Source organism: Neodiprion lecontei, chromosome 1, assembly GCF_021901455.1.
Source record: "Neodiprion lecontei isolate iyNeoLeco1 chromosome 1, iyNeoLeco1.1, whole genome shotgun sequence".
NCBI classification, from domain to species: domain Eukaryota; kingdom Metazoa; phylum Arthropoda; class Insecta; order Hymenoptera; family Diprionidae; genus Neodiprion; species Neodiprion lecontei.
This window is the reverse complement of record NC_060260.1, coordinates 2,395,128-2,407,715: the sequence shown is the minus strand read 5'-3', so window position 1 is coordinate 2,407,715 and position 12,588 is coordinate 2,395,128. Positions and strand designations below refer to the sequence as shown.

The 12,588-nt window shown below is 35.3% G+C and overlaps 2 protein-coding genes and 1 long non-coding RNA gene across 6 annotated transcripts; 1 reads left to right on the top strand and 2 right to left on the bottom strand.

The window, feature by feature from the left end:
- The first annotated feature begins 51 nt into the window (after nt 1-51).
- LOC107222066 (TELO2-interacting protein 1 homolog) lies at nt 52-5,108 on the top strand. Of its 2 annotated transcripts, XM_046729943.1 has the most exons (14): nt 56-550; nt 626-762; nt 850-1,027; nt 1,118-1,295; nt 1,363-1,682; nt 1,772-1,986; nt 2,071-2,253; nt 2,341-2,556; nt 2,641-2,880; nt 3,017-3,553; nt 3,663-3,963; nt 4,063-4,291; nt 4,402-4,539; nt 4,666-5,108. In XM_046729943.1, the coding sequence occupies exons 1-14, from the start codon at nt 357-359 to the stop codon at nt 4,750-4,752; spliced, it is 3,153 nt and encodes a 1,050-aa protein (XP_046585899.1). In that variant the 5' UTR covers nt 56-356; the 3' UTR covers nt 4,753-5,108. The 2 variants fall into 2 exon arrangements, with proteins under 2 accessions (XP_046585901.1, XP_046585899.1); XM_046729945.1 differs by lacking the exon at nt 4,402-4,539 and having other exon boundaries at nt 52-550.
- On the bottom strand, nt 687-1,479 carry LOC124292638. The gene is made up of 3 exons (XR_006902528.1): nt 1,357-1,479; nt 886-1,266; nt 687-803 (listed from the first exon to the last, which is right to left on the bottom strand). It is a non-coding gene; the product is annotated as an uncharacterized LOC124292638 (long non-coding RNA).
- A 59-nt stretch (nt 5,109-5,167) lies between the features above and the next one.
- LOC107222049 (ER membrane protein complex subunit 1) lies at nt 5,168-12,163 on the bottom strand. Of its 3 annotated transcripts, XM_046729950.1 has the most exons (15): nt 11,940-12,163; nt 11,660-11,775; nt 11,286-11,469; nt 10,728-10,781; nt 10,130-10,300; nt 9,689-10,025; nt 9,293-9,596; nt 9,025-9,045; nt 8,479-8,651; nt 8,244-8,405; nt 7,654-8,134; nt 7,370-7,567; nt 7,138-7,263; nt 6,825-7,052; nt 5,168-6,742 (listed from the first exon to the last, which is right to left on the bottom strand). In XM_046729950.1, the coding sequence occupies exons 1-15, from the start codon at nt 12,080-12,082 to the stop codon at nt 6,582-6,584; spliced, it is 2,859 nt and encodes a 952-aa protein (XP_046585906.1). In that variant the 5' UTR covers nt 12,083-12,163; the 3' UTR covers nt 5,168-6,581. The 3 variants fall into 3 exon arrangements, with proteins under 3 accessions (XP_046585906.1, XP_046585907.1, XP_015516749.2); XM_046729951.1 differs by lacking the exon at nt 9,025-9,045; XM_015661263.2 differs by lacking the exon at nt 10,728-10,781 and having other exon boundaries at nt 11,940-12,162.
- Nucleotides 12,164-12,588: the final 425 nt, after the last annotated feature.

The following is a 12,588-nucleotide window of genomic DNA, read 5'->3' as shown; positions in this document are numbered from 1 at the left end:
CGGTTAGAAGCAGACGAAAATCGACACCAGCGCTTTAACAGCCGTAATGGAACTAATGAATCACATGGTTCACTGCTACGTCATTGGTTAAAAAGTGATAAAACCATATGACTGAACTTAGTTTGATTTCGGGTGTTGTACCCATATACCTATGTAAATTGACGTTTCATTCGACGCCTGTCGCATGTGGCACGGTTTGGTGTCTCGAGGTTATGTTATGCCCTGAAATATTTTATGAGCAAGTTTATTTTTAAGATAATATTTTGATTTTATCAAATTGATCAAACACTCGTGAAAAATGTACTTTAAGATTTGTACACTGATATAAAACTGCATTCACAACACTGGCTGTCGCAATGGAGCGGTTTAAAATATTCGAAGGTTTTACAAAACTCACACCACTTTGTGACAGTTTGAGAAAAAATCCAAATATTATTGACACTGATCAACTGAGAGATCATGTTCAGCAAATATCACCTGCGATAATACAAGATCTTCAAGAGCACATCTTGCTGCCTCTTGTAACTAATTTGTTAAAAGACGATGTGAGGTGAGCAAACCTTGCTTCAATTATTTAACATTTGTATGTGAATAAAACTATTGAAGTTGACTGAAATTCTTACAGCAAGGAGATAAAATTACATTTAGTCAATTGTCTGCGAGCTGTACTTCTAAAGACACGGATGGCAAAGGTGGATGTAGTAACAAGATTATTCACAACCCTTATTTACCAAATTTTCGACAAAGAACAGAAAACGATGGGTAAGAACAAGCTTTGGCAAAACAGCTTGTGTGATTGGTACCTGAAACATTAGCAATATCAGCATCAATTTCTTCATTATTCCGCAGTTATACAATATCACGAAGAGTTAAAAGAGAGCGTACTGTTGTGTATAAGCGATTTGATATGCCGAAGTTGTACCGATGTAATTGAAGCATTTTACGTTCGCAAAAACATTGGAAAATTTAGCCAGGCCATATATTGTTGCGTATCCATTGCTAAGACGGAAAGATTGCAATCATTGAGGTGAGTTTGTCGAGAGGTTTTACTGCTGTATTATCCACTGACACTTTTTTCTTCTCAGAAATTATATTCTCCCTGTAATTTTGTCTCCAGATTGGCAGCAATCGAGACGATAATAACCTTGTCACTAGTCCACAATAATTCAGATACAATTGATGCAGTGCTTCGTGCTCAAGCAGCAAATTTAATTATGCTGCTGTCTCCTGGTATCATAACTGGACTTCAAGAAACAGCTCAGGGATCTGAAATACAAGGACATAAGATTCCAATGGTAATAACAGATTTAGAAATAAAGTGATGTTCTATAAAGAAAAGTAATGGTCCAAACTTACTTTCAGATGGCCCTTCGAGCATTAAACAGAATACTTTGTCTAATAATGGAAGATTTGCCGGAATCTGATACAGTAACTCAGTTAATTTCGCTTTCCACATGCGATACTAAACCATCTACTGATCCCTTGGGTCTATCGTCAAGAACTAAAGATGGAATGATGAAATTTATGGAAACAGCGAGTCGAACCCAGCAATGGCTAGATGCTGCTTCGGCAAAACTTAACATTTGCATACAAGCATTGGCAGGATTAGTGAAACATTCTCATTCAAAGGTGAGAATGGAATTGGCTGAATTCGCAGGCGCGTTGCTGCTCAACTGTCCAAGGTATTGAACCCATATTGTTTCAATCCTCGCTCCTTGTTTCCTGAAACATCAAATAACCAAGTGGTAAATACAGTTTTTGGTTATTTCAGAAACATGAAGCCAAATCACAAAGAATTAACAAAGATATTGATCACTCTGTCTGAAGATGACACTGACGAAGTTAGGACAGCGGCAATCACAGCATTGGATAAAATCAGGACAAAATATGCCGAAGGAAGTAACACAGCCAGACCTATTCTAGAGGAGTTAGAAGAATCTTTCTACACTTTACTCACGAAACTACCAAGAATCATGCGAACAGGTGGTAAGTTGGTTTGATCTGTAACGAATTACGGTACACAAAGTATATGGCCAGTTCTTTTTGTAATACAGATCCTCAAATTTTTAGATCACTCTGAACAGATGTCTTGCCTTAATCAATTAGGAGGATACATTAAAATCCTTGGGACAGAGCAGCTACCCCAAATTATGTCGTCAGTAGCGCATCTTCAGAGATTACTGTTGGCTCTTGTTTACACCATTGAACTAGATTGCGGTGATGTTTCACTTTTGGAAGATGTAGCTATTAAAGGCAAGTATGCGCCAGTGATTAACAATAATAAAATCACAGGTGCTGCAAGACAAAAAATTACTTACTTCACTGTTGATCGCGTTTCAGATTTCGACAACATAGTTCATCATCACGGTTTTGATTCGTGGAGACATTTCAAATTTCTTCGTGATTCAATTGCAGAAACAAAGGTTATCACTGTTTGCAGACTTCTTGGCGAGAACGGGGACATGAAAATATTAGTAGATACAATTCTTGACATGATGTCAAACATGACGCAATATAGGAAAGAGCTAACGCTGTTATTAAATTGGATTATAGGTGGTACGTGATGAAAGCAAGCATTTTCAGACCCCTGACATTTCAATACTCTATTACCTAATAGACAATGGTCTAATTTGTTTACAGTACCAGTAACAAATTCAACCGATTTATCAGAGTATCAGTCCGTTGTTCAATACTATGTAACAGAAAGTACTTGGAACCTACCTCTTTGCATATCATCAGACGTAACTCTTCGAGAAGCACAAAGCAATGTTGCACAGTCTTGCCTACTGCTGGAAGGTTTGGGAATCATTGCTCGAACCCTCAAAGAAGAATTCCAAAGATTTCTTTTACACACACTTTACCTCGTCATTGAAAAAGCTGGCAAGTATCTCAATTTATCTTCCGCAATGCCAATATTCAGGAATACTCGCAACAAGCTCAAGTAAAGCAGAACCTGTAATTTCGAAAACAAATCAATATAATTGAGTATAAAAGACGCTTGTTATTATAATTTCAGGAAGCAGGCAAACGTTAATCAGTATTGCCGGTTTTCATACTCTGTCATCATTTGCCGAGGCGATGCAATATGCAGCAATAGGGACCCTTCTTCAGGCTAACGTTGATTATTTGTCTTATCACATCATGTTGAAGCTGCGTAGAGTTGAGCGTAATTCTGGTGTGTTAGACGTTGTTGGTGTAGTCGTCAAGCAATGTACAATGGATGTACTGCCACCCCTAGAAAAAATCGTTCAAGATGTACTTTCGCAGAGTAATTCAAACTTCCAAGAAAGAAACACTTACTCATTTTTAAAAGTTTTTCATACTTTTGTTACTTGTGTAAGAAGATTACTAGGAAGTAACCCAGACGAAACTATATACAATGCAAACACAACAGTTTTAACAGATAAAGCAGAAACGGTAATTAAAATATTATTAGAATACTCGGAAGCAAAAACGGTTTCTAATCAACTAGAAGGTGATGAAATTGAAGATGAAATTTCGGATCTAAAGGAAGAAGAAAATCATGACTTGCAGGACTACAACAATTACGAAGGTAAACAGTGTCATTTGATGTTAAATTTTTTTTTATCTAATCCTAAATATGTATACTATCACAAATAGAAAGTAATATGTTTTGTGTATTAATCATTGCTCTATTTCAGATGAAGAGAAGCGAGTCATACCGTTACACATAAAAATGACCGTGGCAATAATGAACCGATGCATCCATTTCTTGCCTTCCAAAGATGTTGCAGTAAAGCTACTCACAATAGAAACACTACAGGAAGGTCTTATTATTTTGAGTGATTGGGAAAATGAATTGTTACCCATTGTGCACCAACTTTGGCATCCGTTGGTCCACAGATTCCGAGATTCCAGTCCAATAATCATTAATCGTGCATGGGGTCTACTCTGCACTCTTGCCAAAGTATCAAAGGACTTCATAAGATCGAGAACGCTGAAGTACGTTATTCCTTGGTGAAGCCTTATTGAATATGTCGCACAATACCTTAACTGGTAATTACTATAATTTCTAACTACCACTACTATTTACTTTTACAGAGAAGTGTTGCCAGCTCTTGCAGATTTCTTGACAAAAACAGCAAAGGAAAGTTATAAAAAGGATTCTGGTAGTGTATACAAGTATACTCAAATATTTAAACTGCAGAGAGAATTACTTTCTCAGTTAGGAGACATTGTCGACTGTTTAAAAATTCACGAACGAGAATTATGGAATGTATTAGAAGCAGCAAAGCCTTATCTCAGCAAATATCAACATCGTGATTTACAGGTAACCTGATAGTTTAATACAAAAATTTACCGCGAATCGTGCCGACTAGGCACTATACGAATTGATCTTTACATACCAAACGTCATTCTGCTCTTTGGTTGCAAATTTAGGTCAAGTGCGTGGAATTGTATAAAAAAATTGCTGATTACAATGAGGATATTGTTTGGATAAAATGTCTCAGTATTATAAGTTCACCCAACAAATCTGCCAGTACAACTGAACCAACGTGTTCTTCGGGTATCGAAAAGGTACATTTTAATGACGATGAATCATTTATAAATTTAATTAATGATGAGTTGATGATTTATAAATTTAGTACCTCAGACCAACGAACATTTTGGTGTCTTTATAAATTTCGATTTATTGTATTCCAGGTGGCAAATTTCAATATACAAAACGAATATCAGGTGAATATAGAAACGATCGTAACTTACATTCAAGATAAAACGTTCAATATGTAAATATAATATTGATGTAATTATGTACAAAACTATGTTCAATGCACCTATGCAACTATGTACGTTATATTTTTAGAATTACATATGTTTTCTTAAGATGTTTCATTGAATAAATTGTTTACTTACATTCCTTTTGTTATTTGTTAGTAGTTATCATTATCAACCAGAGATACAACCTTCTATGTTTCATTTAGAGAGGTTTGATTTACTGTTACAATTTCGTCTACCACACTCCGGTTCAAAAGCTCGGATGTCAAATGAGTTCTCAATATGTGTTTTACTTAAAAACTTGTAATTGTTTATATATATTTTTTAATTCAGGTGTCTAGTAATAATGTATTCTTATATGACTATCTAAACGATACAAAAAATGCCATCAATAGAAGAATGTCTGTACAATAGTTTAGTACAATCTCCCAATTGGCTACTTTTATTCTCAATTTTATTATTATTTTATTCAATACATTTCATCATCATTTAAATACCCTAACCGACACCACCAATCATTTTAAATACTGATTGATAATTTCAACAAATCAAAGTTAAAATATTTGTATTAACGTCGCAGTGTCAGATTACTAAACGGCAACTAAAATTATATATATGTTCACAAATGCTGTAAACAACAATACTTTTGTTTCCGTTTCACGTATATTTTATTTCACTTTAAAAGACAAAAAAGACACTAATTAGACCCCACCTGTGGGTCGCTAGTTTTGAATAAATAGTTGATTGGCTAATTTGCAAAACCAATCCATAATTGTTTAACACTGTAACATTGTAACTAACACTGTAAAAAGAAATATGGCACTCGTATCAAACAAGCATACTATCCAATGCCCAACCAACGAAAGAATTTCGTAAGGGATGGGTATGTGTAAAGAATTTTATTTTGTATCGTGCCCAATACGATAACCATTTAAATCCGGTTAAAAGCAACATTCCAACTTTCGAAATATTGACGGTTTGAAAAACTTTACTTCAATAAAAATAATAGTGAACGTATTTTAGGCAGTGTGACACTAACAGCAAGCATTGTATGATTGAGAGAAAATGCTAACACTTCAACATTCTTTTATTCTTTTAATTTTTACTGCGGCGAATTAGTTATCGAGAATTATGTATAAAACTTGTCTACAAAATTCACTCATATCTTTGGAAAGCTTTAACTCTTTTACTAGAATGACGAATTCAACCTGAAACTGTGAATTAAATACGTCCCAAAGTATGCACGTTTACTAAGAATCATACCTAGGTTTATGTATTGTATACCTGTGCTCTAGTTTTAGTACTTCAGCACATAAGACACATGGAATGAAATGGAATAGTTCTATTACTTTGTCGTTTGTGTACATTAATTTAGAATTTACCGCTAATTGAAAATTTATCCATCACAAAATAAATAATAAGGAAATAAAAACAGGAAATCTGACGTAGTGCTATCAATAGTACTCGATACATATATTTACTTTGATACAATTGAATTGAATTGAAAACTTGGAAAGATATATAATATCTGCATCTAAATTAAATAACAGACATTTTCTTAAATCGTTGTTAACCGATACTTCTTTTAGAAATTATATCCGGCACAGTTTATTTTTTTACAAGACAATATCCACCACGTACCAGTAAAAGAGTTAAATAAATCTATATAATCTATTTTAAGATCATCTTTGGGTACATTAACCACTTACTAGATATTGTTTTGTACCTTTGATAGCTATTTATAAAATATTGTATTTTGCAATATTACCTTCAACTATCAGCATTCTCTATTGTGAACAAAAACCAGATGAAAACAGTACTAGATTCAGTCCAATCTCGATACATCATTTCCATGCTTGTTTTTGTGCCTTTCGTGATGCTAACTTCTTTGTAACATAAGACGAAACCGTTAATGCTAAAAGAACTATTGTTATAAGGTAATAGTCGAAGTCTTCCTTTAGTACGTCGAAAGTTTTTGATGGGGCAACTCGTGTGTAGAACAAGTCTATGAAAATGATAATGATCGATGGATTAATCAGTGGATAAAACCCGAATTAAATTATGCATCGAAATTTCCGTCTACTTACCCAGACCATAAACAAATACTAGACAAGTACTTTCAAGACCACTAGGGCTAGTGTGAATTCCAGAAACCCTAGCTATGCTCTGATTGTAATTAACAATTGCGTCCATCTGAATTGGAATTTCCGGCATATACGGTATAACTCCCTCCTCTCTCATCTCTGGATTAATCGGTCTCCTTGGATCAACAAGCATCCACGGTAATTCTAAGATGCCTCCATTGGCTAACGCAACTGCAGAATATAATTTTGAACCATAGCATGACGATGAAATGTTTCCAGACATAATTTTGAGCAACCATGCTTTCATGCAACTTACCCATAATATGTTTGCTTGTTATTCCTTTCTCAGTAATAGTTTCTTGCAGAAACTCGATTGATGCAGGGAATATAAATGCTTGTCGCTCTACAATCGGCAAAACGGTTGTAGTCAGCGAAGAGAAAGCTGAAAATGTAATTAAATATTAGAAACTATGCTAAACTTTTATGTTATTTGACAATTTTTCTGTACATACACACACATAGATACACACACATGTACGCACACACACCTGTGGTATTACTCTGAGTTTTTCCTTCGTAGAGTTCCAATGTAGCTATCTCTGTTCTACGACTTTTTTCGTTGAAGTAACTATACACAAGCCAATTTTCTGAATGTACAACGTGGAAAGGTCCTCGAACTCTCTTGTGAACAACAGAAAATACCATCGCACCAGAAACCACATCCAATAGGTATAAAGTAAGCGTGTCTGGAAACAAAAAAGATAATTGCTGTCAGAAATCTAGGCTCCGAAGATAAAACAAACTTTCTAAATAAAATACCTATATTTCATACTTTTATGAGTGCTGCCGACACCTTGTACCACTATAGCAACTAAATTCGGATTTATGTACTTGTAAAGTACAGATCGATCACCCAGAACTCGCCCTTGGGAATGGACACGCTCTATTGTACTCTTTGAAACGACATCTACTATTTGTTGGGTTTTTGTAGGCAGAATGACTTGCCAGACCATGTGTGCTATCAATTCCTCAGGTGTGCTATATGCAAGTGAAAATCCGCTTAGCACCCCTGTTTCTTGGTCAGCTGTAAAAATGTAAACACTCTTGGCAACGGAAGCAGCAGTTGCTTTGGCGCTCTCAGGAAATGCATGCACAGAGTCCTCGGTATCAAGAAGGATAATTGGGCGAAGAAAATCGTCTGTTGATACATGAAGCAACATAGATTGCTTAATTTTGTATCCCAGTCTGGTGACTTCACCCAGAGGCTGACCCGTCATTGGGTTAAACGTGTAAATTACTCCATTGCCAGTTTCCTGTGTAAAGAATACACAAGATGTACTCAACTGTTAGAACTTTGTAGAAAAATTTTTTCTTCTCATACTCAGATACGTGTGATACTGTATTGTAGAACGTTAGCTTCACCTTATCTGCTGCGAGAAGGGCGCATTGAGGAGGATGAGGAAAATGTCTGCTACCTCTCTGTACGTACAAAACCATTTTCTTTGATGCCTTTGAAAAACCAGTAATATTTTTCACTCTTAATTGCCAAATGATTTCTCCCCGTTTTGATTCAATACCATATATCTAAAAAATACACTGATATAAAGCACGTAAATAACAGACAAAGAAAAATTCCTATAAATATGTTTATTCGTACCTTTCCAGCACTAGTGACAGCAACGATCATTTTATGCAATCCAAATTCATCTCGCACTAAATCAGCCCTCTGCGTGGACTGCGGAGGCGAAAAACCCATCACAGCTTGAAGTAGACCCTTTAATTGGTTGGCTTGTGAACATATTCTTCGTACCATCATACTTACAACATCCCCTACAGAATTATCAATCAAGTTCATTATCTACATAAGTTAACTATTTATCACAAAATAACAATAAAAAACAGAAAACTTTAAACATGGTTTCTTGGTCAGAAAAACAGCTTCTAAAATAAAACCATTCAGAATTTGTAGTAAACTCCAACAACACACTAATAGTATTGACTCAAGAACTCGATTTGCTCTGTTACAGTTCTGAGTTACATTTTTACGAATGAGGCAGTCAATCGGTATATACTCATTCGTTCAGCGACACAGACTACAGAAGTAATTAATTTTTTCCCTTGAAGTCATGCACTGTTATTACACACAAGTAAAAAAATAATTCACAATTAAATTTCAACCAGTCTGTTTCATAAAACTACTTACATGAACCATCTACATCAAAATCTGTCAGCAGCATTCGTAAAATAAAATATTATTAATACATTTCAGAATGAATTGTTGAAATTAATGAGTCATTAAAGTAAATAAACGCCAATTTGAAGATTCGAATGAAACTTTTTACCGACTTATAACCTTATATATTGATATAACAACATTCATCAGCTTCTTTGATTCTGAGAAACATGCTTCTAAAACTTGTTGATTATTAGTAGTGTCAACAGCGTTTTGAGATAAATTTTAAAAAACTCACTCTCTTTTTGGTCAAACTCCGTTTCGATTGCCTGTTCCCGATCTGACATAGGTAACTCCATCATTTCTACAGCGACTATATTGGCCAGAGCTTCTTCTCTCACCCAAACAAGACGACTGTGTTGTAATAAAGCAACACTGTGATCCTCGGATGATAAAAGGTGTCGGCAACCTGTACCCTTTGGCTGACGAGGACAGATGGATGCCACAATTGTAGGAGCTTGTATGGAGTTGTGAGATAAAGATACGGATAAATTTGGAATTGGAGAAAAAGTTGACAACTCTACTGCTGCGACATTTGCAACCTGCAAACAATTCAAAAACTTTTATTATCGCTTGCATGTTCACCTTTGATACATCTGTTAATAAAATAGCTAATTCTTCAATAATCTATCACCTGATTTTCAAACGAAGTTTGAAGCAAAACCTTGCCCTCGTCAGCTGTAGTTATGTAAAGTGCAGTATCTTTGCTTAAATCATTAGGAATAGGTGCCGATTCTGTGTTGATTACAATAATTCTCTTCGTTTGGCCATTATCTCGGCTGACCGATACTACAGGCTCGTCACCAGGTACGGACTCCAAATTGCTCAAGTGGCCAGTCTCGGAGCCAAAGATTTGTATTACTGGAATGGCCTGAAAATCTGAATCTGTTGCATACAAATGCTGAATATAAACCTTATCTGCTAAATCTGGCTGATCAATGCAGGCTATGTATGGCACAGCCAAGACACATCTGAAAATAAAATTTATAGTAATTGTAGAATTTCTTGGATATGATTACTGTTTGAACCCAAGAACTCTACATGCTTCATTCTAACGTAAAGTTTAATAACTCACGTGCTCTCTTTGCTTATAAATGCTGCGTCAATCTTTCTAGACTTGAGTTTTTCTCCAGTTTTACTATCATATGAAGTAACTTCAACCTCTGTTTTATGCGCATCACCATTATATGTTGGTAAAATATGGTGCAGGGTTCCATCTTTTATGTGCCACATTACATCTTCTATTCTATAAAATAAGAATAATTTCTTTATTATTGGTGACTATTGATCATTGACATCTATTTATTCAGTAGATGAAACATTGCAATCGATTCTATTTGATAATTCAAGGACGTTGTGTTCTGTGATACAACAGGTGCTTGTGATGACCTGCTTGAAAAATTAAATGCAATCTACAGTATAAAGTTCCTTTTCACATTTATGTACAAAGTGTAGGACAGAACAAGCCTCACTGAAGATTAATAGGAGAATTTTTCGCAAAATTGAGTTCTCATTGACTTAATTTAGGTAGCCTCTCAGATATTGTTGTGCGAAGAAGGCATGTACTACAAATTGGACTTGGAATTATTAATACGTGGATTCTACTATGACACTGAATATTGTGACAATTATGTGTATTGCATACTGTGCACAAAACTTGTGTATTAAAAAACCTTTCAGGGTCATACAATCCTGTTGTGTTAAATGATATTAGTGGAGAGTCAAGCCTGAAAAAAAAAAGTTCATTTAAGTACAAACCGGTAGTCTATACATAGCCATGTTATTGGAAATTATTTGTACAAATTAGTGTAATGTGTACAAATTAGTGTAATGTGTACAAATTAGTGTAATGTTTACTTAAATTAACTTGTAATTATTGACTACTCAAGGGGGTAAAAGATTATAGAACTGCATCAAATAATATTCTTGTTTCGGGTATCACGTAAAACGATATCGTACATTGTCTTTGAAAATATTCAAGTATATCCACTATGTCACGTAATAATGACGAGATTGAAGGTCATAATTGCCTGGAATTGAGTAATATATATTTGTAAGAAGTAAAGCATGTATTCAGATTTTTTTGGAACTGAACTCCTTCAAAGTCATTCTAAGTTTTCAGAACAGTGATCTTTTAATATTTCGCTACGTTAACGTTACTAACTCCGATCTGGTTAATAATGCTAGTTAACAACAATCCAAAGCACAATTTTCTCTATGTAAATACGAACCTTTCAGGGTTCTGTTCGGCTAATGGCCATTCATTTAGGATATGACCAGTGGCCAGGTCCCAGGCACGAACAATAGCCGGAACTCCACCGCTTACTGTAATGAGATCTCCATCGGACACACCTCCCAGAGCTCGAACATGACCCGCACATCCTTGTTCTAATACTCGTCGCCATAGTATCTGGCCTGAGAAAAATTGAAATTGAAATTTCAGGTTAACATGAGGTTGAATCGATTAATGATGAGTACATATTTGAATAAAATACCACGAAATTGAATTGACAATTTCTTTTTATAAAAAAAAGAACAAGTAGCACTATCTCATGGACAAAACAAAGTAAAGCAGGTATTATCAATATAAATAAGGAAGACTTACCTGACTTGAGATTCAAAGCAGCAACAACATTTTCTTCAGTGGCAACAATAATCTTTTTAGCCGCCGATACGGTATCGAAACTGGCGAATTTAATTTTTCCCACGTAATTCTGTCGCCTGTAATTTGAACGATTAATTGAACCGGTGATCGAAATAACGCACAGTCACTGCCGTAGCTGTCAATCGGGGTGAAAAGTGGTGTGCAGTGAGGTATCATGCATTATTAAGGAGGTTCGGCACTGCGGTGACGATTCAATTATATTAAAGTAGTAAACACTTACCAGTCGAATTTCCCAACTTGATCTTCGTAGAGGCACAGAGATAAATTAAACAATCCAAAGAATACGATCAAATATTGTAACAGCTGTATATCAGATAGAAACCGGTTGAATTTTCCCCTTAAATCTGGCACGAACGGTCCCATGACGATGAGCAGTGTGAACGTGTTCGTACTTTACAGACGGTCTGCCTGCGACTGTCGAGCAGCCATTTGTAAATTTCACACCACAAGCAGAAAAGTTACGAGTTTCGACTTCGACTGTTTCGATCATTCTTCGATTTTTCATCACCCAGGTGGCGCTGGCAGTGTCCGGGTTTCCTCTCTGCACCGCCCGATTTGAATAGAGTGTCGAGTATTCTGGGGTCGAGCAACGAACGAACTAAACACAGAATATCAGACATTACATGTATACCAGTATCCGATATAACATTGCAGTTATATTATCATACATGTACATTATTATTTCAATGTAAAAGAAAAAAAACCAACGACGAGATGTAAAGCACTATGTGAAAATTAATTCGTTTCTATTACATAATTGGAAATTGAAATATTTATGATATTCAGTGATAGGGGTATAGGGTGAACTAGAGATGGAAAATACACTTTTTGTATTAATTTTAGTATGTATTTCGTATTCACAAATATTG